We start from the raw sequence: 27,053 nt of genomic DNA, 5'->3' as shown, positions 1-27,053 counted from the left end.
AGCCGGATTCACCCTGGAAGATGCCGCGAGCCCGGGACGGGAATCTCCGCTCCTGATTGTCCAAACGCAATTCTTGTGCGATGGAGCCGTACGAACCAAGAATTGTGTCTGGACATCTGTAGCAGAGATTTCACCTCTACCAGATGGGCTCCAGGAAGGTGCTTTGGGGCAGAGGAAGAAGAATGGACCTTCCCGGGCTCGGAGCACTACAAGGTAACCTGCTGCAGCCCTGCAGGGAAGCCTTAAGGAGGATTTCAGAGAAACTGAATAAAACCCCGGCGGCAGCTCCTCACACCTCAGTTCTACTGAGGAGTGTGTGTGGGTCCATTTTAATGCGTCAAATACCGTCCGGGTCCTCACCGGGATGGACAGGAACTAAGCAGGGATGGAGGGTCCAAACCGGGGGCTACGGTACTTCGCAGTGGGCGGCGGGGGACGTTGCTGAGTCTGGGCGGGCACCCCGGCCATGTCCTGGTTTATCCTCCTGGTATTTATTTATTGATAAAATTGCGGGTTAATTTCATTTAATGCATTTAGGTGTGCACCCGAGCCTGGGGCGCAACGGGGACACCTCGCTATCGGGGATCCCTCTGCACCGAGGGCTGAGGTCCCCGCCGGACGGGACACAATCCTCCTGCCGCAGCCCTCGGCTCGCCCAGGGCTCCGGATCTCCGCCGAGAGCCGATAACCGTGAACCGTCCCCGCCGCTCGGGCCTTGGGCGGACTCGGCAGAGACTGGTCCAGTCCCGGGCTCCCTGATCCAGGAGTTGCGGAGACAAGACCTTCCCGCCTCGACGGGGCTCGGAACGGGACGGCACCGAAGGCTGCGGCAGCCCCGGGTTCCCCGCGGAACCGGTGAAAGGCTCTAAACAGAGAGCCTTTATGAGCCAGCGAGCCAGAGACTCGGCTGGGGCTGCCAAGGAAACCCGGCAGGAGGAGGGAAGCATTACAAGATCCGTGCAAAATTTCACCAGGAGCCTATCTAGGACAAAGCTGGAGGCAGAAAATATTTTAAACGGTTTTTATTTCAGAAACTTTTGGTTTTGTTGTTATAGGATTTTGCTGTACCCCTCCTTGCTGCCCTGGCTTCACTCATCTTCCCATTTCTAGTGTGGGTTTGGTGTTTGTTGTTTGGGTTTGGGTTTTTTTTTTGCAACGACTGGCAGCTTTTACTACAGCAGGAGTGAAGGAATAACACCTCCCAGGGAAGGAACTCATCATGAGCAAATGGCTGTGGGGGGGGATAAGAACAGACAAGCCTAGCCTAAAGCACAAACTCCGTATAGAGTAGAGCAGACAGCCACACTGGAGACAGACCTGCCTTTTCCCCTTTGAGTCTGAGTCAATTTCAAGCTGCACACCACAGATGCTTCTTGTTTTTCGGCCAGTTCCATCACTTGGAATCCCCCCTCTGCTCCCCAAGTCCAGCAAAGCTCATCACTGAACTCAAGATAGAAAAGGGCCTTTGGTCCATTCCTGTCACTTACAAACGGTGCAAGCTGGAGTCAAGTCACTGCAGCTGAATTTGGAAAAGGCTGGATATTGGTTTGCCACCAGCAGTGGGCTTGAAGTCAGCATTTCTTGCATGCAGCAGTATCATAGTCTGTGTGTGGTTTGGTTAGGCACCTTGTGGGGTGTAAGGCAAGAGGAGTCACCGGAGAGGCCAGACACGGGAATGTCTCTGGCACTCCTTCCACATCAAATGGAGGAACGGGAAAGGTTCCACATACGGAGCTGCTCTGGGGTGTCAGATGCCTGGTACGGACCCCTGGGGGCATCAGGCCAGGCTGCCTGAGCAGGGGCTGGTGACTGCACTGCTCACCGCCACCCGGCCCCTCCTCAAGCAGCTCCTGGAGACTAAGGACAGAGTGAGCAGTGTGTGATGCAGATCAGCTCTGAGATGTGCACCAAGTTTATGGCACTGGCGAGCCCTCTGCTGCCAAGGACCACCACGTGCTGCCAAAGCCATGCCAAAATGCTGGTGAGTAGGGCATGAGGAAGCACAGGAAGGACAAGCCTGGTTGGACACTCCTAGAAGTTCATGCATGTTTTGGATTTGTTGGTGCCAATGCTATGCTCTCTGCCCCCCTCCTTGTACTCTTGCCATGGCCTTCCAGGCCAGTCCCTCTGTCTGAGGAAACTTCTGGAAAGTGAACAGGATCCATGCCCTAGCAGAGCTGCACACACCCACTTCCGCTGCACTCACAGGACTTCCTCAGGACACACTGTCAGATGCCTCCCCTTCCCACTGATGGAAAGAGTTAAAAACAACTGACTTTTCTTCCAGGGTATCCATGGTTTAACAGTCCATTTCCTGCCCCAGCTCCTCCTGTCAGGCTGCAGCGACACAACTCCTCACCTGCACAGAATACAGTGCTGGTTGATCCCTTCCATCCATCGCAACAGAAACTGAGTTTGCTGCCCTTGTTCCGTGCTGTCTCAGGCCAGACACACGTTTGTTTCTCCTCCAAACAGTTATAAAATTTGTAATGTTCATGGGCTCATCCTGCCTCAGCTCAGATAAGAGGCATAAAACATCAGAAGAACAACCCCCAAAAAGCCCAGTTCTCTCCCACTTCCCATAAATATATGTCATGGCAAGTGGAACGTCACAACAGAGCTCTGAAGTTGTAATGTTTGCTGCCTCCCAGAAAAGCTAGTGAAGAAACCTTTTATATTCTTGCACTTCAGGTCTTCCCATGGTTGGTGCACAGACTGTATCAACACCAAGCATTGTATTAAAAGAATCCCAGCTCTCAGCACTAAGGCAGCTGGAAATCCCAGCCTTGCCCCACAAACAGTCACAACCCACCCAGAATGCATCACTGCCTACACAGACACACCATCCTACTCCAGCTGCAGCACTTCTCCTTCTCCTGTCATGGAAAAACAAAGTCCCACAACACTGCAGGTGCACTCTGCTCGATAGGGTACCTGGAAGCACAGTCAGGAGAGGTGAAATAAGGACCAAAGATGGATTTGTTGTAGTGGACAGCAGGCCACATGCTGGAGAGGCTTTATTTGGATGTCTGTAGTAACAAGTGAACGTGGTGGGGAGGTGCAGAGACCAGGCACAGGCAGCTCAGCAGAGGTTTGGCTGGGTTTACTTTCTTGTTTACTTTCTTGTTTGCATTTTTTTTGCCCAGGGATCTGGATTTACATCCTCTTGTTTTTTCATGAGTTTACCCACCATGCAACGTCGAGATGAACAGCACATTATCCTGGTCCTGGAGTTTATAATCCAGCTCACCCTGCAGGCCAAGACCAAAATCAAAAATGTTTTAAATGTCATTTCCAAGTACTAGCTGCAAAGAGAAAACAGCTCATGAAAAGATGGTGAGTGTTAGGGAGAGCAGAAGGGGCTAGACTGATGCTTTCATCCTAACAGAGGCAAAAGGTGAGAGATCAGCATCATCCCATGCTGCTTTCTGGACCAGGGGGGTTGACAGAACAGGTCATTGCCTGAAGCAGGAAAATCATTTGGGCTGTTTTTTGTCTCTGAACAGTGGGCTGAGAAGGAAAGAGATTTGCCAGTTGCCTGTTTGGGCAGAAATCTCCCCAGGGCTGCCATCACCTGCTGTGGCACCACCTTGCTCTAGCCAAAGGGCTCTGCTTGGGGCTGGGAAACAGCCTGGTGCCCATGAAGCTGGTACTCTACACATCGAGGAGACCTGCTGGCAGACAGAGGTGTGAAGTCCTTTGCCAGAGGCCAGGGAATATGGGTGATCTCTCTTCAGACGCCAGCTAGCTGATGAGACTCAGCAGGCTAGAGAAAAACTCCAGGCTTCCAGCAGCCACAGTACAATACTAGAAGAGAGATCCCCACCTGCCCCTTCCCCCTCAAATAAGGGATGTTTCACCTGGGGGGGAGAATCAGGAACAATTTCTCTAAGAGCAACTACAGAACAGGTAAAGAAAGTCAAACTGAAGGAGTACACACCATTAGTTCCCAGTCTGCATCGTTGATGAGCACCAGAATTCCTGGCCTCCTGCAGAACAGAATCATTAGGATACAAGGTTGCTAAAAAGCCTCCCCAATAGTTAAGAACATGTTACAGATCACAGGCTGGCTGCCTTTAAAGCCAAAGAGAAAAAGGTATCCTAGCATGAAGCTGGAAACAGGTACAGTCTGTGCCCTTCCTCGATCAAATAAAAGGGGGGGCAGGAGCAATCTCAAAGCTCATTGGAATAAAAATGCTCCATTCCTGAGGATGCTCTGAGAGAACCACATTTCTCTATGAGGTAGAAAAGCCAGGTAATTAAATCCCACACACTGCAGATGAGTACAGAGAGCTTGATGTGAAGGTAGGAAAAGATATTCTGGTGCCCCTACTGAAGGCACTTAACACCTGGGATCCACTCCAAGCCCAGGGATTCCCCCTGTTTGATCTTCAGTGTGCTGCAATTGTCTCTCCTGTTACTAGGGGACCTGGCACATGCTTCAGTTCACAAAGATCCGTGACGAATGTTAACCACCCCCAGCGCCACCCTGCAGTCAGGGCTGGCTTGCACAGCTCACTCTGCTCCCAGCTCACTCTGCTCCCTTGCTCTCTTTCTTTTTTTTTTCCCTCCAAGAGGCTGACCCCATTTTGACAATAAAAATACATTTCCCAGAAGAAATATTTGTTGCCATTTCTCAGAGTGACTGCTTCAGTCCCAGGTGATGACAGTGAGGAACAGACAGAGCTGCTAGAACTCCTGGAACTGAGGAGACGTGCACTGCATGGCTCTGGGTGACAATGGAGAGGAAGTATAGGTGGCCCTGCTTCACATGTAGAATCTAAAGATCTGAGGTAAGGGCTACAAAAGATACTCTCTGTGTTCAGGGCGAGGTGCAGTGTAGGACACCTCCCATTACCACTTCAGTAATTTCATGGTCACTGACTTGCTCCTTGCAACTGAGAGGAAAGACGTACCCCAAACACGGCGACCGACAGGGAGGCACAGGGACAGCTGTACTTACACAGATTCCCCTTGCATAAATAATTCTGGTCGTTCTTTCAACAGATTCTGTTTGATCCACTTCAGCAGGTTTCTGATATCCCCTGAAAGGAGACAGAACAGCAGTTTACAAACTAGCTGATGCCAGAACAGATTAATTGTTTATACACAAAAAAACTAGATGAGCAACACGCAGCATGGACAGGAGCAGCTGCAAATCTCCAGTCAAAGGAACTACCTAACAGGACTGTCCCTTAGCAGCACCTAACAGACAGCCCTGCCCCAACGGAGCTCAGAACTCTGCCCCAGACTCCATGGTTGAGGTAGGTTTCCCAAAGAAAAAGTGTCCCACAAAAAAATGATTGCAGTTCCTGCTGAAGGGCCAGTCCAGCAGAAGATTGCTGGTGGTAAGATGTCTGTACCATATCCCACATCCCATGTGCTCCCTCATAGCCTAACACACTGATGTTTGACACTCTGTGTGTTTAAATAGATATAAAGGGTCCGAACAAGCAAGCCGAAAAACCTGAAGGGAGTAAAAGCAGACACAGGACCAAACCCAGCACCAACTCCTGGTGACATGCTCTGGGGCACCAGCGTGTCCATGGCCACACACCAAACACGCAGGCAGGCTGCAGCCACAGCAGCTGCACTCTGGACACCTCCCCCATCCCTCGGCACCATGCTCCTGCCGTGGTGCCTTCCCCGTGCCGCACCCAGCCTCACACTTGGCCTTTACAGCTTCTTTATTAAAGCTCAGCCTTTATCTTTCCATTTCAGTAGGTGACAGGAAGGATTTGTCTTCATGTAAAAGGAGGAGGAGACACTGCTGGCAGGTTTTTATAGTATCAATTTTACTTTGTGAGGCAAAAACAATTTCTTTAGTGATAGCATCAGTTAATTTCCTATTGGAGAGGTAAGAAGCAACAGAAGTGGGGGGGAATAATCCATTACAGGGTTTAGAGAAGCTGACAAATTGCAATGTGAATTTCTCCTGCATTTGCCTCCATATTTCACCATCCCACAAAAGGCTTCATCATCCTGAATCCACGATCAGTTATTCTCCTGGGTCTACTTTAAACACCCTTTTGAATGGCCCAATAGACTCTTGTTTGTTTTCAAGGCACGAGGAAGCTTTCTGAAGCACAAATCCACCATGGAGGGCTAAAGCCTTGCCACAGGACAAGCAGGAATGGCAGGACGCACTCCCATGTCTGTCTCGTGTGTGGAAACGTCGCTGCAGTTACAGAGAACCTCTCAATGCACGCCTCTCCGAGCTAAGAATCAAATTCTGCACATGGTTCCACATGCGTTTTCTTCGTGACCAGCAAAAATAAATGCACATGTGGTGTCTCAAGTCAGTCCCTGCCTCACCCCAGGATTTTATGGCATCACAGACACTATGCAGAGCAGAGCTGGAGCTCTTCTGAATAACATTACCCGCATGGCTTCTGTCACACCAAGGATGAACAGGGCTGGCCTAGGCAGCTGCACATCAACTAGGCGATGCTAGATCGCAGCAGATGGGAGCCTCTTTTCCCAGGGAAAGGGGGAGGGGGATGCTCTGATATTCTCTCTGTTCCCCTCCGGTTGCCCAGGGCATCAGTACCTCCAGATGACAGCCTGACCCCCAATACACCAGTCCCGCTGCAAGCCTGCCCAGAACACGACAGGTATTGCTGCCTCTGAGCACTGGATCACTCTGATCAGGGTAAAAAGAGCTGCTTTGTGTCTCAGAACTGCCCAGCGAGCTGGGTCACCTGCCTGGGTCGAACCCGTGGCTCCCTTGTACTGACACACAACTAAGGACACAAAATAGAGCATTTTCCGCTGCCTTCCTAGCAACGTGCAGCAGGGACTGTGAGCACGCTGAGGAGGTGCACGCAGAGCACACCAGCCAGCCAGCACCACCACAAGAGTTAAACACATTCTCCTGCCCCTGAAAAACGCTGCTGCAACGTCAGGCCCTCAGGATCTCACCCAAACAGCTCCTGCTCTCCATCAGCAAGAAATGAAAGCTGGAGAGGAAGAAAGATGGAGAAGAGCCTTCAGGAAAAGGGGCGGGGGGCACAAGAGGACACCAGTCCTACTGCAGCAACGCCTGCGAGCTGTTTCATATTTATGCACTTGCAGCAGGACACACAACAATGAACTGTACCATATACCATTCTCCTGGTGCAGAATAAGCAGCCCTTTCCTCTGGGACCTTTCAGGAAAGATCATTTAAACAGAATCACTCTGCACCAGCTGGGTAAAAGGCAGCCACCTAGAAGAAGCTTGGATGATAGAGTCAGAGGACTGATTTATTTGAGGCTGAGCTGGAAGACTCCATCACCCCTACTTCCATATTAAACATTATTTTTAGCTCCACCCATGCCTACAGTAATTTACTCTTCCCCAGAAGTCTCATCCATCCATACTTAAGAATGTAAACAGTAGGAAAAAATCTGATACCCGATGCAGCCTGGTGCTTCCCTGCTCTGAACAGTAACCAAAGATCCCTTCTCTGCAGCTAGCCTTAAGACATAATACACTTGGCTGCCTTCTCAGCATTGAATATCTTTGCCCACCTTCACACCTCTACATTCTAAACGTTGATATTACTAGAACAAATCAATTATAAAGGATGAAAAATTACCAGAGCCACACCAAAACCTCCTCCCATAAGTAAGATATCAAAAAGGAAGAAGACTCCTTCCACTGCACATTTGGGGAGAAGCCATCTTGCAGCTCAGTGCCTCAAACAGTAATCAACAGCTAAGGGATCAGTATGGTAACATGATGGAAATAATAAGTAGTAAATTATAACACAATTGCTTATCTCTTACATTTGACATACAGTGTTCCTAAGACATTTTCTTTCTGACAATAAGCCATAGGTCTCTAGGTTTCCAGCTCCCTGGGCCGAGGATTCCCTACACAAAGAGCAGAGCCTCTACAGTAAGAAAGGGGAAGAAAAGAAATCTCAGCCTGGTCAGGTTCCACATCCACTGACAAGGGAGACGGTGGCTGTGACACAGTCCTTGCACACTGGTGCTAGTTCAGATGCTGGCTCCCAGAGCAGAACTTGCAGCAGCACACTTGTACTACACATGCTGCCCTGTGTCAGCTCTGTATTTGGGCCCAGGAGTGAGGTGCAGGTGAGAGCTGAGATGACACAATTTCATTCTCACATCACCAACTCAGCTCCAGCTCATCACAGTAGTGATCCATTTTTATCACTGCTGTACAGATGCTCTGAAATCCTTTCAGTAGCCTCCTCTATTTCATACAGAGCAAACAAATATCCACACCAAAAAGTCCACTCTAATCATCATTGACTGCCCTCACCATCAGCACCACTGGCAGAGAGGCAAGAGCAAACGGGCCAAGAAAGCTGAAATGTTCCCAAACTACAAAGGAGGGACTGAAGCATACAGCAGGAAATCCCTGTCTTGTTTGCATACAGGACACCAAATCTCCCAAAATTCTCAGGAAAAATAATCTAAAGTTAATTAAAAAAGGAAAAACTGACAAATATTTGAGAAAACTGCTTAGTTCAAGTGCACAGATGGGAGCTCAAATGGACAATACAGGCAGAAACCAATTCACCCACGATACACACAGCTCAGGAAAATGAAGTGTGTGCCTGTGGTGACACACAGTCATTGGCTTGTCTCACAAGTAGACAGGATGCAAAAACTGCAGTGATTGTGCATACAAAAACCCAACAGCATCAGCTCATTTTCAGCCCAGCTGCATCATAAACACCTCTGGCTGTGGCAGACAGAACTGCACAGTCTGCTCAGCCCCCCTGTGTGTCCTCCAAGGCCTCAAATTCTGCATTAACCAAATTGTTCCTCGATGAAGAACCTGATGAGCTTCCTCTGCAAGAGAAATGCACCTAAGACTCCATTTTAGCACTGCCTGGAATAAGACCTGAGATTCGCTGGCACCCTCAAAGCCAGAGTTGAAATCTATAGATCTTTCCTAGCTCAATAAAGCCTCCTGGGCCTGACAGATTCATCAGTGGTTAACTCTGCAAAGGGGACACTCGCTGTGTGCAGAGAGAAACCAGGTGCCTTGAATAAGAAACACCAGTCTGGGTGTTGCACTAGAAGGGTCTCACACTGAACTGATAACTGCAGAAACACAGAAGGATTTTGTGCAGCTGTAACAGCAGTGGACACAGACACACCGCTCCCAGCTCCCAAGGGGCTGCACAGGTCACTGGCAGATTCATACATACACATGCAGTGACCAGACACCTCCATGTCTCCTGCCTTAAAATCCACAGAGTGCTTCAAAGGGCACCCGGAGGGTGTGATTACTCTGTACTCTTGCCTTGGCTGCTGAATGAGGAAGCTTATTGCAGGGAAACAGGGAACCCTCTAAAGGCTGCTCCACGGCCAATCCCCTCTGGTCTGCAGTCAGCGCAGCACTGGGCACTAAGGGATCAGTGCTGCAAGAGCACAGTGCTTCCCTGGGCTGCCTTGCAGATACCTCCCTGTGGGGTACCACTTCTTTGACCCAGATTAAGATCATTTATCATACTGACCATGGCTGAGCTCCAATTTGCTGAGGTCACTAACTCTGGACGAGCGCTGCTCCACCCACATTCTCAGCCACTGGCCTGTAACCATGACAAAGCCCCTTCCCTGGAGCTCCTCTACCATTATTCCCCCTGCCTGCATGGAAATGTATGGAAAGACAGTTTGCATGCCCCTTTCCCTGCTTCATCCTTCTGTTTTTAAAACAGACAAACCACCTCACAACTGCTGCTCCCCTCCAGGTGCATGCCTTCTCTCTGCTTTTGAATCTGCTGGTCCTCCAGGAATCTGCTCTCTAAAAGAGCTCCTTACAAAACCTGACCTAAGAGATCCTTCAGACTCCTTCAGTCTCCCATCTGATATGTAAGTCATTCACTGAAGCAGATGACAGTGTGCCCTCAACTGCAGAAGGAGACCTGGAATAGCTGATATAAACGGAGTCACAGGCAAATGGGTCTGGTACCACGCAGTGAGCAATGAGGCAAAATTCTGCAGCAAGAGCAAAATCCATTTTCTCTGATCAGTGCACAAGCCAATCCTGCCATGCACTGGAGTGGGCAGTGATTTAAGTACTAGGGCAAAAATTACAGGATAACTACAATCCCAATTTTCGCTCTTCTCTGCTACAAGAAGACATCGAAGCCTTGACTACTGTAATTTTTAATTGTGTTATGACATTTTTTTCTCACTTCTTAGCTAGAAGAGCAACACTCATCTCCATTTTCTTGTGTCCACAAAATAGGAAGGTATCACAGGGGTCTTTCATAGCCCTCCTATTAGCAGCAAAGACTCAGATCTCAGCTATCACCCAGCAACTCTCGGCCCTGAGATTTTAATCACAACACTTGCAAGATGGGGAGGAGCTGCTTGGGATCTTCTATTCCCCATGGGTTGCTGGCAGAAGAACACAAGTTCAAGGGATCTCCAATTCCATTAGCTATCCATCAGGAAGCCTCCAGATCCATGAGCTCCCATGACAAAAAAAAAACCAAAACAACACAAAACTACTCTGAGCTGATTCTCAGGGTAAACCTAATCCCTACTCATTTCCAAAGTCAGAGCATCTAATCCCCTAACACCCAACACTATTGTCAGTCAGAGCTCCAAAATAAATGTCAGTGCACCAAACTGTCTCTTTTAATTAGGATCACAAATCACTAGTGCTGGCCCAGGGTCTTGCCTCTCATTCAAAATTGCTGAAGGAACTGGGAGAGCCTCAAAGACTAAGGCACTAGCAGCAAATTGCCAGATTGGAAATGGCAGACATTAACAGTAACACCTCATTAACAGGTCCTGTCCGTTTATTCCTCTGCCAGTGCAGAGTTTTCTCAACTAAACCCACTCTGACTTTTAAGATGGTTGAGCAATGTAGATCTGCTACTAAATCCCAAGGAGACTGTGCCATGGTCTAATAGTTGTTACAGTCAGAAATCTTCTGCTAATACACCAAACTCCCATTACTTTATTCCTCCCTATCAACCTATGCTAGGTGACATTTTGTCACCCTGGCTATAGTCTGTCCTTCCCAGTGATAAAGAAGATATTCCACCTCATCACCTTCCATTCATTTATCCTACTTAACCTTGGATGTGGCTGTTTTGGTGGTGTGCTTTTTCTTTTAAGCTGCTCAGGAAGACAGTTCAGAGAATGCATTACTAACTGTGGGCATAAACCAGCCCAACTCCATCAAACTGGTATTTCCACTCTCCTATGTTGCCAGCTTCTGATTTTTATGCATGTGCACACACCAAGGGTTAATAAGGAAAAACTGATCATTACAGAGCCGCTGTGAGACCCCAGAGGAAGGTGGCTGCTCCTGCCAGTGTGCAGAGGGATTTCCTGGCAGCCTGGTACTGCCCTGCATGTTGTCAGCCTGGCCGAGGGAATCCCCTGGGCTGGGCTCTCCTTGGCAGCCAGCTGGATTAGAAAGAGCCTTGAAGTCAATTCTTTGCCCCTCTTTGCAGCCTGGCTGGTGTCCCCTCAGGCTACTAGATGAGCCAGTATCTCAGTTTGGCTCAGGAACTGCCATTATTTTATTCCTCCTCAGAAATCGTGCAGTGTCCAGCCCTCGCCTCTCACTCTCAGATCTGCCTTGCTATTATTAGACTTTCATATACAGCAAGGACCATTAAACCGATCTCTGTCTATCCAACCCAGCCACCCCCACAGATCCTCCAAGCCCCTCAGTCTTACTTGAAAAGGGAAAAGAAAGGGCCAGTGAGATGATCAGGGTGGAGAAGAGGGGGGTAAGATTTACAAGTGAATGGAGGTAAGAATGGAGCAGTTTGTGGGATAAAGGGGCTGCAGAGAGAGCTTTACAGATGTGCAGAGGGAGGGAGGCTCATTGTTTAATTAAGCAGAAAGTGGCTCTTTTGAAAAGCAATTTTGCACAGGAGCTCTGAGCTCAGCAAACAACTCCTGTGAGTGAGGGCAGGAGGAGAAAGGAACAGCTGGCCCGGAGCCGTGTGAACCGCATGCTAAGCGGTTTAAAGAGCCCGGATCCTCTTCCCCAGCCCTGCTCCGCTGCCACCCTCTGAACAGTGCTGTCAGCACAACAAATCTCACCAAGAGAAAAAAAAGAGAACAGACGGGGGAGCTGGCACAGAAAGGTTATCCTGCTAGGTGTCTGCACTGCAATACAGCGGCTGGGAAGGAGAGTGGAACAGCCAGGCTTTGTTATCTCAGCGATTTGGTCACACACAAGAATCGGTGTCTTGGTGCCTGGGAAGCTCCTTCCACAATGAGTTGGGATGAGCTGATCCCACAAGGAGAGTGCTGGGACTGTTCGTGCCATGATGTGTATTCAGCTCGCTGTTCCCTCTGGACGCCTCATGCCCTATACAGAGCCACAGGTGGCCTCACCGGAACGGGTGACCCAGAGCTGTGCACGCAGCACGGTGCTGAACCTCACGCCAGGGCTCAGGGCTGCAGACTCCGGAAACTGCTGGACTGCCGTAGCAGCAGCCCTGCAAACACTGTGCCAGGCTCCCAACACTGCACTGATTGCTGGAAAGAAAAGCTGGGATCCAGGGCTGAGCTAGTCCAGCCTGAGGTCCCACCCCGAGTCACGCACTATGTCCTTTCACCCTGCCAGGAGATACAGAACTGCCTAAGGGAGATGGGCAAGGAGGGGAATAACTCCAGAGGCCTCTGAGACCTGCGTGCAGCACCAGTCGCTGCAAACAGCTCTGGCTGACCCAAGATCCTCCCACGCAGCTATGGGGTTTTCACCATTCTTCTAATAAGTCTCTGCATTACCCAATACATTTTTTGTCTTTCTTTGGAGCAAGTTATAAAATGTTAGGAAAAACAGGGACACTAATGAAAGCATTCCAGAGCATTAATAACTGAACTACGATGCACACCTAGCAGTAGCACTGGCCATTTGGAGGCGACCAACATCAGCTGCTGCTCTGGATTCTAGGCTTTGCTCTGGCACAGCACGCCAGTCAACTCTGACCACATGCCATACTGTGCTCCAGAGCTCTCCCACAGTCCTCCATGCCATGCACAGCAAGGCCTGTGGCAAGTGAAGCTCTTGAGGAGCAGATCATGCTCTTCTCTACGGAGACTTATCATAAGCAACGCTTGGCAGATTATTTTCATTTTCCCTCCAAACCCCAACCTGTTTAGCAGCTTTTTCCCTGGGATTTTGAGAAAAGGAAGCCACAAACAATTACCAAAACACACTGGTTAAAAAATGTATACGTCCAGACTTCTAAGTGCCAAAACAGACAATGAATTCTTGGCTACTCCCAAGGGCCCAAGTGATCACTGCCAAAACGCCACCATCATAAGTCCCACCACTGAAACCCTGCAAGAAGCTGGAATTCAAAGTACAGCCCAGCTGCCTGCAGCACAACTGCCAGAGAGTTGCCAAACAGCCCCAGACTCCACATACAACACCCAACAGAGAGCAAGCACAGCAGAGAGGTTTTGTAAACATTCTTCATTTGCATGACACTACGGAGCTGATCCCAACATGACTACAAGGGTTAAAGGAAGCCAGTGCCTGCCCACCCGTCCAGCAGCGTCCATGCAACCTGCACGGCCACAGACAAATCCACCACTGTGAGTCCCAGTGAGATAGAGGAAGGAGCCACAGCATCACTTGCAGGGCAGCCACACAATGATCTATTTGATTACTGAAGCACTTGGTTAAATTACTGTGTCTTGTTTCAGGAGGAAGCTGCCAAATGCATTTTCAGTTTTTAATTTAGGGTTTCTCTCTTTTATGCTCCATTGTCTCTAATAGCCTTTTAGATGCCTGAAAATAAAGTTGATTTCCCTGCCAATTCAATCCTCTCTCTGTGTGACAAATACCGTTACTCCCCCAGCTGCTTTCTCCCACACACAGTTTTTATGCAGAATAAGCCAAGAGGGCATTAATGCCTTTAGATCCTCTAGCAGCATTATCAATGGTCATCAAAACAGCCAGCAATTTGGGACAAGAATCTCGTTGAACTTGAGGTATTCTTTCTGCAATTGCTCGCAAGGGTACACACTCCTGTGTGAAGTGTGGCTCAAGTCGCTCTACCTAGGCAGACAGATCACAACTGAAGTTCCTATCTGGCAGGAACTTCAACATGCAGGCTAAAAGAGCTCTGCTTTGGAACTGAGGAACTGCTCTTTCACTGACATTAGGACACAAAAAGCCCCTTGGGTAGTAAAAATAGGTCCTGCCACACGGCTGTACCCCTTGTGGTTTGCACCTGTCCCATTTGCAGGTTCCTTCCTCCTGCCTCTCCTAATCCCTCCGGGACCCCATCTCCAGATATCAGAAAGGGAGAGATAATCAAATCTTCTTGCAAAAGGTAATTAGATCTGGAACCCACCTACTTCCTACCCAGCACCTGCTACCAGGAAAAAGGAACTGACCACATACTCGTTTGTGCAAACAACTACAGAGCACAGCTTGTTTCACTCACGTGAACATTTGTCCTCTGTGTAATTTCCCACCTCCTCTCACCTCTGGAATACAGATAAAAATGCCTAAACAATATAGCTGGGCCAAATGTCCCAGAGAGAAGCAGCTGCTCTGCAAAAAGGAGGACAAAGACAAAAATGACCTAGAAAGAAAGGAAGAGTGGGTAAGAAAGGCCAAAAAGGCCAAAAAAAAAAAAGCTTGATTGCTAATGAAATCAGTAAAAATGGGGTTAGAAGTGTAGGTCTTCAAGCACTGTCCACACCACAGATCTTTCCCAGAGTATTAAGCAATGGACATAACAGAGTAAGGTAAGCAAAAGATGCACCAAATGGAACTGCACTATTTTGTTTCTCTAATAATTGTAATTTTGGCTACAGAAGGGCAGCAGGGAACACACTATATAAATATACACCCTTATTTACCCAGATAAGGGAACTAAACTTTCTCAGTGTGATAAGGAAAATACAGGGCATTAGAAACAACGTAAATCTGCATGCCCTCAACAAATGTCATATTCCTATGTTTCTGATGTGCTCCTACTCATTCCTCACCACTATAAGCTAATTCTAATCTGGAAATACTATGAGAGGTGTCTCCAGCAACCATTCACTGGCAGACATTAACCCCACGTCTGCCTACCTCATCCTTGTGCTCAGTGTAAATGTCATTACAGTGGAAGCCTCACAGCTACTGCAATCCACAACCAGCACAAAACCTGGAACCTCCCTGTCAATTGATGCACATGAAAACAGCAGGCTGCAGAGCAGGGGAGCTGTCCATTCTGCCATGCTTACTACAGGGATAGCATCATCTGAATAACAAGGCAGTGTGAAAAGTTGGGAGCAATGTGTTAGATTAATCCAGAATAAATTCATGAGTTTGAACCCTGAGACTTGAGAGAGATCTTCAGGGAAAGATTTATTCTTTAGGATAAATCCAGTTCCTAGTGAAGTTCACAGAACTCTTCCCAGCAACTTCAAGTGGGAACGGATTAAGCCACATACAACTGCACCACTGACAATGATCAGGCTAGAAAAAAATCGTTCTTTGACATCAGTCCCTGACTTCCCCTGGCAGAAATTAACATCTTATGTAATAAACCCTTCTGGAGCACACTGGTGGTTTGAACACCACCAGTGCAGTGGTTATCAGTGGGTATTTTAAATGTAGAGAACACTGAAGGAAGTTATGCTCTAGCCCCCAAGTTTATAAACCCTCTAAATGAGCATTTTGGCATTTCTTCACTACCTTCCATTTAAGGATCTTAAGTGCTTTAACAATTCTGGAATTTAATGCTGAATTCTCTTGGTGATATGATGAAAGTATCACTACTACTGCACTAGCAACAGGGGAAAGTTAAGTAACACAACAAAATTCACAAAACAAGATCAGTATTGGGTCACCTTTCTGGATCCCCAGTCCCCGTCCTTATCCCCAGGATAACACTATTCCAGTGCTCCTCTTCTATTTCAACTGCATTTACTTATGTCTAAGCATGGAAAAGTGTTTCTACCAATCTCCAATAACTTCCAAGCACAGCAAGAAGATTTCAGGCCTGAATGTCCCCAGCACACAGTTGATGGCATTAGTTGTTCATAAGCTTTTAGTTATTCGCATTCCCTGACACTTTGTGTTATTTTGGTTTATAACCCCACTCTCAAACAGCATCGAGTGTGTGACTACCTAGCTAGGAGAATTTCAAACATACCTGCAGCAAAATGATGTCACAGCTGAAGTACACATGCACACGAGGAACACGAGAGCTGGTGCAGCACTTCTCAGCTTTGATACTTAAATCACAACCCACAGATTGTGACTCTCTATTGATGAGACACTCAAGCCCTTACTTTAATAGCATCTTATTTATTGTAGGGAAGGCTACATGCAGGATGTCCAGCATCATGCTGAAGCATTAGGTATGCCATTTTCAGCGACACAGTTAATATAACATCTACTTGAAAATCAAATGAGGACATCAAATCCATCATTACATTGCTATACATACGCCCACACATCCATACACTACATACACACACATATATAGACAGGTACCTGTGCCTCTTGGAGGCCAGGCAAGAAAAAACAAGGGAGAGAGGTTATTTGTCATTTCAAGTATCAAGCAAGACACATGCAGACTTAACAGGAACATTCAGAGGCTGTTGTCTATCCAGGAGGAAGGAGGCAAAAGTCTTAAAGAAGGACTCGGTTCACAAGTGCTTAGAGGGCAGTAAAGATGCTTGGACTATTTCTGCTTGGTATTTGCTTTGAGGACTGACCATCACCTATCAAGCTGTCTGACCAATGGTATGCCTGAAAGAGTTTTCAAATGCACTGATTCTTGTTGCCAACTAATGGAACTGATGTACAAACCACCTTTGTTTCATTTGCTTTTACGTTATTCAACAGGTTCTGATACTCACAAGGCTCTGGTTGACAGGGCAAAGTCACCTGATGCTTTTTGACACCATCAAACAAGAGTTCTGCACCACCTCTGAAATAAAAACAATGAGCCACTGAGATTGTGCTTTATTGTCAAAAGGAAGACAGTACAAAAGAGGCGATTTACATAGATGTCACAACAGAGAAAACAAATGACAGACTATATTTAGCATAGGATTCTCTTTGTCTTTTTTCCCCCTCTTGCAGGCCACAAGCTGGTAGGGGAAGTTGCCACCTCCCATCTCCAACATACACAGGAGGCTCCACTACAGGCCAGAACCCCACGGTGCCAGGCATTGTCCCAACAAAGCAGGAAGATGGCTCCCATCCCAACACGCATACAAACTGCTCTGCAGCCTCTAGCCTGGTCCTCCCTCTCCCTTCAGCTCCTGGCACTGTCTCAGTTCAAACAACTTACAGCCACTATGCTACATCTGACATTGCTCATCCCTGACACCTCTTAGCCAAAAGTGTTGAGGCATTTCACAAAACATTTCCCCCCCACTTTCTATTTTTTTGGAGAGAGGAAATGACTCACGTGAGGTTACCCAGCAAGTCAACTGCAAAGACAGCAGTCCTTGAGTCCTGGCAACCCTTTCTTGATCTACTTACTACAAAGCATTCCCTCACAGGAGGGAGTTCACCAAGAGAAGCAAAACAGAGCAATGATGATGACAAATAAAAGCAAAAATAAGCCCTGAACAGCCTGAGGAACATCCCACTTTTGAAGTTCAGAAGGCACTGGGGGTCTAGCCACAGGTAACCAAGTGACAGCCTCTGCACGCAGAAGAGATCAAGGGTGAGCCTGGTGAGTACAAGAGCTGGAACTCACACCCCCAAAACGATGGGATTTAAATTTGGCCCAGGTACCTACTCTCCTTAGTCTCTTAGATAAGATAAATTGAAGCCTTAGCAAGCTTCTCTCCTTTTCCAGAAAAAGAACAATTGTGAGAGTCTTGAACTTTACAAACACAAATCCAGTCTCATGATGTTGTCTGCCTAAAGTCAGTCTTAGATTATAAACCTTGTGAGTAGGGAGATGGATAATATACAGGAACGCTACTTTAACACAGGGGATACAGCAGCAGACAGCATGAGCTCTTGACTGAACAGATGACCAAAGCTTTAACATTTGGGGAACTCACAAAAAACCCAATTCACCTGATGCTCGGCTGAGGTAGAAAAATGACCAACCTGTTCTCAAAGTGCATATAATTGTGACAAAATGTTTGTCCAATTTAAAGAGAAACTTCAGAAATTTTTTCTTATGAAGGTACTTTCTGGAAACTTATTGGTGCCTCACATCCCATGGAAATCAACACAATAAAGAAGAGTGTTTAAAACAGATAATCTCCAGCGAAACAGCAGCAAAGATACATAGACATTCCTATGATCATTTAAATTCAATATCTAAAAATGCCACAGGGGTTTGCTTGGCTCTGCAGTAGAAGAGCACAACAGAACCCTTGTTATGCCCTCAGCAGCATTACTTATATGCAACTCTCCTAAAGAGCACTCTCTTGGTGTTCTTCCACCAGCTCACAAAAAATAGTTATCTGAAAATTGAAGCAGCAATTATTAAAATGAGCTGAGACTCATGTGAGAGAACAAGTCACAGCAACTATATGAAAAACAATTTTTTATGCAACGAAAACAAGGTCACGCTTTGTTACAGTGGGAAATGTAGATTGCAAGATAAGGTCCTTCTGTAATGCGCTAGCTGTGGGGAACTCAGCTGTGATTTGTACATAGAGAGCTCATTTATGCATTTCCAAGGGAAGCAAAAATGCATCTCACTCTTCTGGGAAAATCAGAGTTACTGCAGCTGGAATTGGGAAAGACTGAGGAAGGGATTCTTAAGGAGAACTGTATTTAAAAGGATTATGGCATTTCTGTGTTTGTGAAAGGGTGGGAAAAAGCAAATAAACAGTAGCCTTTTAGCTACTGCTAAAAGGAGGCTTTAACAAAATTACACAAGTATTTCCACAAGTATGCACAGACTTCCACAGCAAACACTTCAATTTCCTAGAGCCAATGCATTAGCAATGCAGATCTGACAGCAGTGATGACCTGCAAACTGAAATTCCACAAAAGAAGAACCCATCTATTTTGCACCCAACTGGAATAACTGAAACACAAAGCGAGTGTGCTGGCACACACACACACACGTGCAGAGAGGAGGGAAAAAAAAAAAGTGGAAAAAACCAGTGGATTTTTTTATAAACAATTTTAATTTGGTGGGTTTGTTTGTTTGGGTTTGTTGTTGCTTGGTTTGGTTTGGGGTTTTTTTACGTTTGAAAGGGGAAAACGCAAGAGCTTGTGCAGGACGTTGGTACAGAGCAGCAGGCAAGGCCCCGCCGTTCCGGCGCAAAGCAGGGCCAGGCGGCGGCAGCCTGGCCCCAGTGCCGCGCTGCCCGGGCAGCGTCAAGCAGGTCAAGGCTGAACTGCAGCGCTGCGCGAAACCGTCCCAGTGGTGTCCGGCTCCTCCCACCAGTGCCTGACACCTCGGCTAGTTACCGGGAGCGGCTGCAGCCGCCACCCCGGGCCGAAGTCCCGAAGCTTCATACAGTGACGGCCCCCGGGCCCAGACGAGCTAATAAGCAGCCCCACAAGCTCCGCTGAGCAGCCGCTCCGCCTCCGAGCCGCAGCCGTCTTACCGAGAGGTCCGGCCCTAGCCCTTCGCCCGTGCGCCCGGTCCCCACTGCAATCCCCAAGCCCCACCGCCGCCCGCGCTCACCCAAACTCCACCTGCAGCGACACGGACGCCGCCATCTTGACAGCGGCGGGCGAGAAAAGGAGGCGCGCACGAGGCGCTCCGGAAGTACTGCGCCAGCTTCCGGCCGCGCCGCGTTGCCAGGCAACAACGAGACGAAGGTGCGGCCGTGGGCCCATGGACCTCGTACCTGAGGGGCCCCGCTGGGCTCGTCGGGCGCTCGGAGCAGAGCGGGTTGGACTGTCTCTGGAAGACCCCTCAGCGAAGGGGCTCAGCGGCCGGGCACACGCTCTCCTCAGGGCTGCTGCAAGGGAGGCCTGTGCCCCCGGAGGTGTGTGCTGGGCCCTTACAGCGGGCGATGTTACTGTTACATATCTGTTTATGCATTAAGTTCACATCTTGCCTTACACAGAGCACTTTTGAACGTGCTGTGAATGTTTCAGCTGTGCAAAGGCAAGGAGCAGTAGCAGACATTTTGCAGTAGAGAGGCCAGCCTACAGCCTCACAGTCAATATGAGTTTTTAGTGGGTAAGCAGAAATAGCCAGGCTGAGAGCGACAGCAGCTTCTGTTGCCACCAGGGCAGACTGCGCTTGTGTGCAATGGAGAAGGCAGCGGTTCAGCACCCCTGTCTGCTTGAGGCAACCTCTCCCAGCAAACGCAAGCCCGTGGCACCAGGCGTCTTCCAGCACTGCATTAAACAACGTGGCTCACATCTGTCGCCTGTTTGTTTTCTCCTCCTGTCCCCAGAGGGCGAAGCATGTACACGGGCGGGAGGCAGCCATGGCAGTGACAGCTGGGCTGTGTAATGGCGCAGGCTCCTCTCCCCAGCAACATGAAGCTGTATTGGGCAGCATTGATAGATAAAGTGCAGCCCCTTAATTGTCCCCAGTCCGTGGAGGGTTTGGATTTAAAAAATACATGTACGTGTGCATGCATGCACACAGAAATGTAATATATATGCATATATGTGGTGCATTATGTGCAAGGGGCGTAAATTTAGGCAGACAGATTGCTCTTGGTTTATGCTAATGGGGGTCAGAGTATTCCTAACCCCGAGAGCAGAAGGTGGTGATGTTTGTAATGGCCTTTGTTCTCAGAGGAGATCATTCTCTGGTCTGGGCCCCAGGAAAGGCTGGTCCCCAGTGCAGATGAAGGCTGCCAAGGTTACATGATAGCAGAGACGTGAAGCCTTTGACCGTGGTCTTCATACAGAAATTCCAGCTGGATTTTAAATGTATCTAAATCCTGAGGCTTCTGAGTATCTCAGAGATATGGTCCAGGATGTGGAACTGATTGTATGAGAAACCAGCTGAGGAAAGAAGCCCGAGATAAAACCCTTACTTCAGTACAATTCAGAAATTACTAAAGCATCCTGTATACAGAGGGTCTGGCACTTTGGACCCCACAACAGTGTTAACTGTTATGGTTTTATATGACCTATTCTTCTTGTTTCCAGAAGCCATTTTTGAGGCCAAATAGCAGGAGAATTGTCTCCTAAGAAAGTCTTGATTCCTGAGTTATAGGCATACAACAATATATTACAGATTTAGTGTTAGTGCTTCCCTGGAAAAGAATAAAGAAGGTGGGGGGGTGTAAAAGAAATCGGGCATCGTAAATACCAATTTGTTAGCAGTAAGCAGCATTCAAAGCATTTAGAGATGCTTACCGTTCACAATTGCCCTGGCAAGTACATGAGATGTGCCAAGACTTTTGATGGGTATTGTGTGCTTGGGAGAGGAGCAGCTCCTCTTTCTGTACTGGGTGCTGAAATCAGAGCATCACAAGGTATCCAGCTTGTGCTTGGAGGTGGGAAAAGCAAGTGCACAATCTCCTTGAGAAAGTGCGATGGTGATGTTCTTTCTAAAGCCTGTACACATTTATGTTATTTAACAAACAGGTTTGTAAAGCAAAACCAGATAAAGACAAGGCTCCTGCCACCAATGTCTACCCTAGGTCCAGTCTGCTGTAACCCGAGGATGTGTCATTGTGCTTTACTTAAGCTAAACTTCTCTTTTTATACCAAAATTTCCATGGCAGATCTCTCACTTGCTCCCCGCTGCAGAGTGGCACTGGGCAGGACCATAGGTCCCCAGGTAGTGCTTGTGCTGGCTATGGTGAGGAGGGACCAGAGGCAGCTGCCCAGGGTGCTCCGGATGCACTTGCTGTGTGTGCCTCTCCCCTCCCTCAGCTGTGCCAAGCAAAAGAATGTGTTGGAAATTTGCCCTGGCTATTCTAAAGAGGGGTTAATGTCTTTTGTCTCAGTCCTAGCTTTTGGGGGTTTAGTTTTGTTTTTCCTGACGTGTATGTTTTTTCTCTCCCCTTGAGCACTGAAGGACCATGCCTACATTTCACCAAGGCTTTATTATGAGGAAATGGTTTAGGACACATTGATGTTTTACAGAGACAGAGTTTATAAATATGACAGGGCCCAGCGCTACGAGGAGACATTTTATCAGAGAGCCCCAAACTGACGATTTAATTATTTTTCAATAAAACATCAGGGGAATGTGCAAACAGCTGCTCGCATCCTTCCACACAGCAAGTCAAACTTCAAGGGGAACAATAGCTGGCGAAAGGGGAGCCATCGCGGAGGCGGTGACAATAGGTTTCCCTCCTCGGGGCTTTGTTTGATTTCCCTGTCTCAGTTTTGAACCCCCTCCGCCGGAGAGAATGGCGAGGGGGTAGGATGGGGAGAGAGGGAAGCAGGCAGAGGGGAAGGAGGGTCAGTGGGAGTTAAAGCCTTTTGCAGCCTTTCTCTCCCATTCATGTGGTAATTGGGTGTCAAGCAGAGATCAGTAAGATGGAGCCCGGCCTCTGTGCCCGGGTTAAACTGCAGCAGAAAGAAAGCGGGAGCTGAACCGATGGAGGCCTGAATGTCATTAGGGCGGGAGGAAGCCTCTCCCCCAGGAGCCCTTCTGCCGGGGTGCGGGGCTGGGGGGGGGGGGGGGGCGCTTCCCATTCAGGGCATCTCTTAAAGGAGCCAGACAAAGCAGGAGGGTGGCCGAACAATGCTACACCCCTGTCTTTCCCTTCAATAGGGAGCTCAAAACAGGCGTTTAACCTTCAGAATAGCTGAAACTGATACTCAAAGCTGAGGGGGTGGCTCACCCGTCGCTGTTGGCCTCTTCCTGTAGCCGAGAAGGAGGCCACTTGGATGGCCAGAGGCAAGGAGGGAGGCCCTGACCACCCTCATTTCCTCAAACCCATTGGCACAGTGTTGGGGGTATACAGGACCCCTTGTGTGTTGTAGGAGCACCTCTGGAGCAGGATCAGACCCTGACTCCTGCTCAGGCTGAGATGTTGGTATCCCTGGGGAGGCTACTCAGCACCCGTGAGGATACAACAAGAGGAAGGCAGGTCCATTCTGAGGCAGGGGATGTGGCTTAGCAGGAGCTATGCCACTTCACAAGCCTGGGATCACTTGGCAAGAGATCTGGGACATGTGGGCAGCAGTTGCCCTCCTAAGCAGGGGGTATCCCAGCCCCAGACAGTTACCACTGCCTGTGATTCCTGGGGCTGCCAGCCTGTATTGCATAACCCCAACTGCCCAAAGCTCTCCCAGAGCCTGACCTAGATCATTTGTGCCTATGGGCAGGATCTTTAATTAACCAGGGGAAAACAGAGCCAAACCCTGGGTTATTTTGGAAGGTGTGGTTTACCATTGAAAAGGGCCGGGCTCAAGAACAGCAGAGAAGGAGCCATTCCTTGCTTCCTGAGCCTCACCCTGCTGCCACAGCCCAGTGGGCCTATGTTGTTTCAGGAGCTTTGCAGCAAGCATCTCTATAAAGATACTGACTTCCCTAGTGAGGCCTTTTTGCTGTAGGGAGGGAAGCTGCCATTCCTTCCCTGCATGCACAGGATAAGGAGATTGAGATACTTTCCACAGACCATCATTTTGATGGAATCCCCTGCAACACAGCTCCTTCAAACTGGAGGGGGAGAAGCCAGCCCTGGCCCTGCTCCCCATTACACTGAAACCACTCAGGGGACTCATCTATTTCCATTTCTAAAGAGTGCACCAAAGGAGAGTCCCTTCTTCAGACCAGAACATTTCCCACTTGTTGCTTAAAGGCAAAAAGTGTGTGAAGAAGGGAGAGGCTGACAGTGTATAGGAAGACTCCAGCATGTAAAGAGGGGCAGGAGGAGAGGGGAGAGGTGTACCTTTAAAGATTGTCACAGGCTTTCCCATCAGCAGAAATTACTTTCACCCAGAAAGGTCCTGAGCAGCTAAAGCCCACTCCTGCGGAGCTGGAGCTAGAGCTGGAAAAGGATGATCAGAGACAAAGTTGCAGCATTATTTTTCTTTATCTTATTGTCACTGTCCAGGATGCAGAGTCTAGGAGAAACAGTCATCTCCGTGGTGAAAAGTACATTTGGTTTGTAACCCTCTTCGGCTTTGCTTGCATTAATAGGCTAATAATAACCTAGGGAAGAATTTTCATGTTTTCATAACCTTGTGCAAACAGGGTTTTATGTATTTTAATTATAAAAGAATAATATCTCATACTTTAGTACTTTATATGCAGCTGTTGAGGCATACTGATCAAAGGAGAGAGGTCTCACAAGGTGTCTCTAACTGTAGAAAGACAATTCAATTAGCTTCCTCTTTAATACTGCACAAATAAAAAGGAATTTAAAAAGTAAGACTATGACTAAACACTGTCTGCTTCTTTCCAGACACCTCTCCACTGGAAGCATTTTGTCCCAGCATTGATCTTGGGCTCAGTACCTCACTTGCAGTGGTATTCCTGGGCTGAGAGCTTCATGGATGCTTGAGCCTAGGCTTCATTTTTCCAGTGGAGCTGGGCCTTTATAAAGGCCCTGGAATTTCAACCCAAAGCTGAAAGCCAGCGTAAAAAAACCTCTAATTAGTGTAGCTGGGTTTTGCAGGAAGTCCCAAAGCACTGCCAAGTGTGACACAAACCTCCTCAGTGAAGACAGACACAGCCCAAAGAGTGAATTATCCCTAGCCACCAGATCTGTATTGGGCACCAGAGCTGCTACTTTTAACCCCTCAATCCTGTGCTGCTGTCAGCACCACCAGGCAGGGTGGCTCCTCACAGCTATGAACACACCTTTATGTGGCTCCCCTCTGCCAAGGCAAACCTGGCAGAGGCATGTGCAGGCCCTCTGACAGCACCATGCCAGTACTGAGCTCTACAGTCCCTACTGTTAAAGGCCTGTGCACCAGAGCCCCCTGGGTGGTTTACCGAGCTGTTTCCAGTCATTCAACATGCTCCATCTCCCCAGACCAGAAGCTGTCATGTTGGGGTAGGGCGAGGGACACCCTGGTCCTCTTGCCTGCACCCTGCAACTACAACCTTCCTCCTCCTCAGAGTCTGGGGATGCAGGGCTCAGAGCAAGCTCCCCACTATTCTCTAACCAAGTCCCAGCCCTTGGGTTGTGTCAGCACCAGCTAAATCCTGTTCCTTGCACGAGCCTCAGTTGTGCCTGTATTTCCCACCCATCTCTAAAACCCAGCAATATAAGCCAGTCTCCACTTGGATGGGATTACTTGTGAATAAATGACAGCTGTACTTCCATAAGCTTCCACAGCTATTTGCATCTGTGTTTAACAAGAAATGCCACCAGTGCAGAATTTGCTTGTCTTTTTTAGCCTCACCTGCTCTGAGGCAGGTGGAAAGGCAGCTCTGCTACTTGCCCCACAGCCCCTCTGCCTCCAGAGTGGCGTCTCTGCAGGGCAGCATGGCCACCTTCTCCAGGAAGAGAGCAGTGTTCCCAGATCCTGCTTTTAGCTTGGGAAAGACCTTTAGGTCATCAAGTCCAACCATTAACTCCCCACTGCCAAGTCCACCACTAAACCATATCAGCAAGCACATTTATAAGACACAGATGTGTCTTTTAAATGCCTCCAGAGATGTGGACTCTGCCACTACCCTGGGCAGCCTGTTCCAGGGCTTGACAACCCTTTCAGGGAAGAAAATTTTCCTTATGTCCAACTTAAACCTTCCCTGGTGCAACTTGAGGCTATTTCACTTGCCCTATCACCTGTTACTTGGGAGAAATGATAGAGCCCAACCTTGCTACAACCTCTTTTCAGGGTGCTGTAATGAGTGAGAAGATCTCCCCTGAGCCTGCTTTTCTTGAAACCATCCATCTCCAGCCAATGACCCGTGGGTTGGCTTTGGGGAGGCTGAGCTTTCACCTGTTTCCTTTTGCAAAGGACTGGGTGGAGCTGGACAGTTCAAATTGCTGTCTATCACCTGCCTGGCAGAATGGAGTGACCTTGGTGCTGATGAAGTCCCTGCCAGGCGCAGGGTCGGGAGCCCAAACAGCAGCAGCTGGGACTGCTGCTGGTCTCACACCTACCACCATCGACTGTACCTGAAACTTCCTCTCCACTTCAGCCAGAGTCTGACCCGGCCCCTGCTTCCAGCAACGGGTGCCACACTCCCTGTTCCCAGGGCTCTGAACCTGTCAAGGAGGCTGTGAGAGCCCAGCAGAGCCCCTAAAGAGGTCCCCGTTTGCCGAGTCCAGCCTGCCCTCCACCGGCGGCTGGGAGAAGCAGCGTCCAAAAGCGGGAGGGGAGCATCTGCAGAGAGCTCCACCATCGCCATGCATCCTCCACCAGCTACCCGAGGCCGGGGGACACCTGGGCCCCTAAATATGACCCCTGCAGGCAAAGCTATCTGCTTTGAAGGCTGAGCCCCGCAGGCACTGCAGGGCTGTGGGAGTGAGGCCTGTTTTCCACCAAGCTGGGGGACAGAGACTGTCCCAGGAGCTGCACCCTTCCAGCAGCGGTGTCAGACCACACTGCTCCACCACTCCATGCTCCTCCCATCCTCACTCACCCTGCCTGGAGCTGGTTGCAGCTCCAAGCTGGACCATGCCCATAATCACCCTGGCGAGGAGAGTATACCCAAAGGTGCATCTGGTATAGAATGGATACAAATTTCTAGACTGTATCCCGTGCTGCATCTCACCAGGCCACACACTTCACCCAGGTTCACGCAAGACATTTCTCCCTGGTACCATGAAGGAACTGTTACTCCTGTATCTAGTGTTGAATGGAGAGACTCTAAAAGATGGTTCTGGCAGCAAGGAAAGGGGAATGGCTACCAAAAAATTTTTCTGTAAGGGCAGAAATGAGCTGGGAAGTTATGTGTGGACTAAAAGGGTGAGAAGCTGCAGGAAGAGGAAAGGGGAAACAGGAGAGGGGCAGAGGATTCAGATGTGCCACAGTAAGCAGGGAGAACTGGGCCAGGACCAGCCAGAATGACAATACTGAAAACATGATCAGAAGACTGGGGGAATGGAAGGTTCTGGGGGAATGGAAGGTTCTGGGGGAGTTCTTATCAGTAGGTTGTTTTCACACAGTCAAACTCAACGGCACTGGGCTTGCTTCCCCTGCTTCAAGATGAGCTAAAGTCTGCACAGGGAGGTTGCACTCTGGAGGGGTGGTTCCTAGTTCCTAAACTGGCACAGCCCCTCACCTTCCCACACACAGCAGGTACTGCACAAGAAGAGGCAGCAAACACCAGG

General features: G+C 48.7%; 1 protein-coding gene and 1 long non-coding RNA gene across 2 annotated transcripts; one reads left to right on the top strand and one right to left on the bottom strand.

Annotated features, from left to right (window-relative positions):
• Positions 1-128: 128 nt before the first annotated feature.
• LOC137449993 (uncharacterized) lies at positions 129-2,685 on the top strand. Its single transcript, XR_010989524.1, has 2 exons — positions 129-213; positions 538-2,685. It is a non-coding gene; the product is annotated as an uncharacterized lncRNA (long non-coding RNA).
• A 293-nt stretch (positions 2,686-2,978) lies between these two features.
• URM1 (ubiquitin related modifier 1) lies at positions 2,979-19,655 on the bottom strand. Its single transcript, XM_068156122.1, has 5 exons — positions 19,574-19,655; positions 16,818-16,888; positions 4,964-5,045; positions 3,941-3,989; positions 2,979-3,251 (listed from the first exon to the last, which is right to left on the bottom strand). Exons 1-5 carry the CDS (start codon positions 19,606-19,608, stop codon positions 3,183-3,185), a joined length of 306 nt encoding a protein of 101 aa, XP_068012223.1. The 5' UTR covers positions 19,609-19,655; the 3' UTR covers positions 2,979-3,182.
• Between the last annotated feature and the right edge of the window lie 7,398 nt (positions 19,656-27,053).

This window comes from Melanerpes formicivorus, unplaced genomic scaffold, assembly GCF_026170545.1.
Source record: "Melanerpes formicivorus ecotype bairdi unplaced genomic scaffold, bMelFor1.0.p_v2 SCAF_33, whole genome shotgun sequence".
Lineage (NCBI taxonomy): Eukaryota > Metazoa > Chordata > Aves > Piciformes > Picidae > Melanerpes > Melanerpes formicivorus.
Note: the sequence above shows the minus strand (reverse complement) of the source record. Positions and strands in the feature narration are given on the sequence as shown.

Coding starts and splice junctions, on each gene's coding strand:
- URM1 (XM_068156122.1), bottom strand. CDS start 19,608: ATGGCGGCGTCCGTGTCGCTGCAGGTGGAGTTTGG. Junction 16,889..19,573: donor TCGCTGCAGGTGGAGTTTGG/GTGAGCGCGGGC, acceptor TTTTTATTTCAG/AGGTGGTGCAGAACTCTTGT. Junction 5,046..16,817: donor GCCCTGTCAACCAGAGCCTT/GTGAGTATCAGA, acceptor GTCTCCTTTCAG/GGGATATCAGAAACCTGCTG.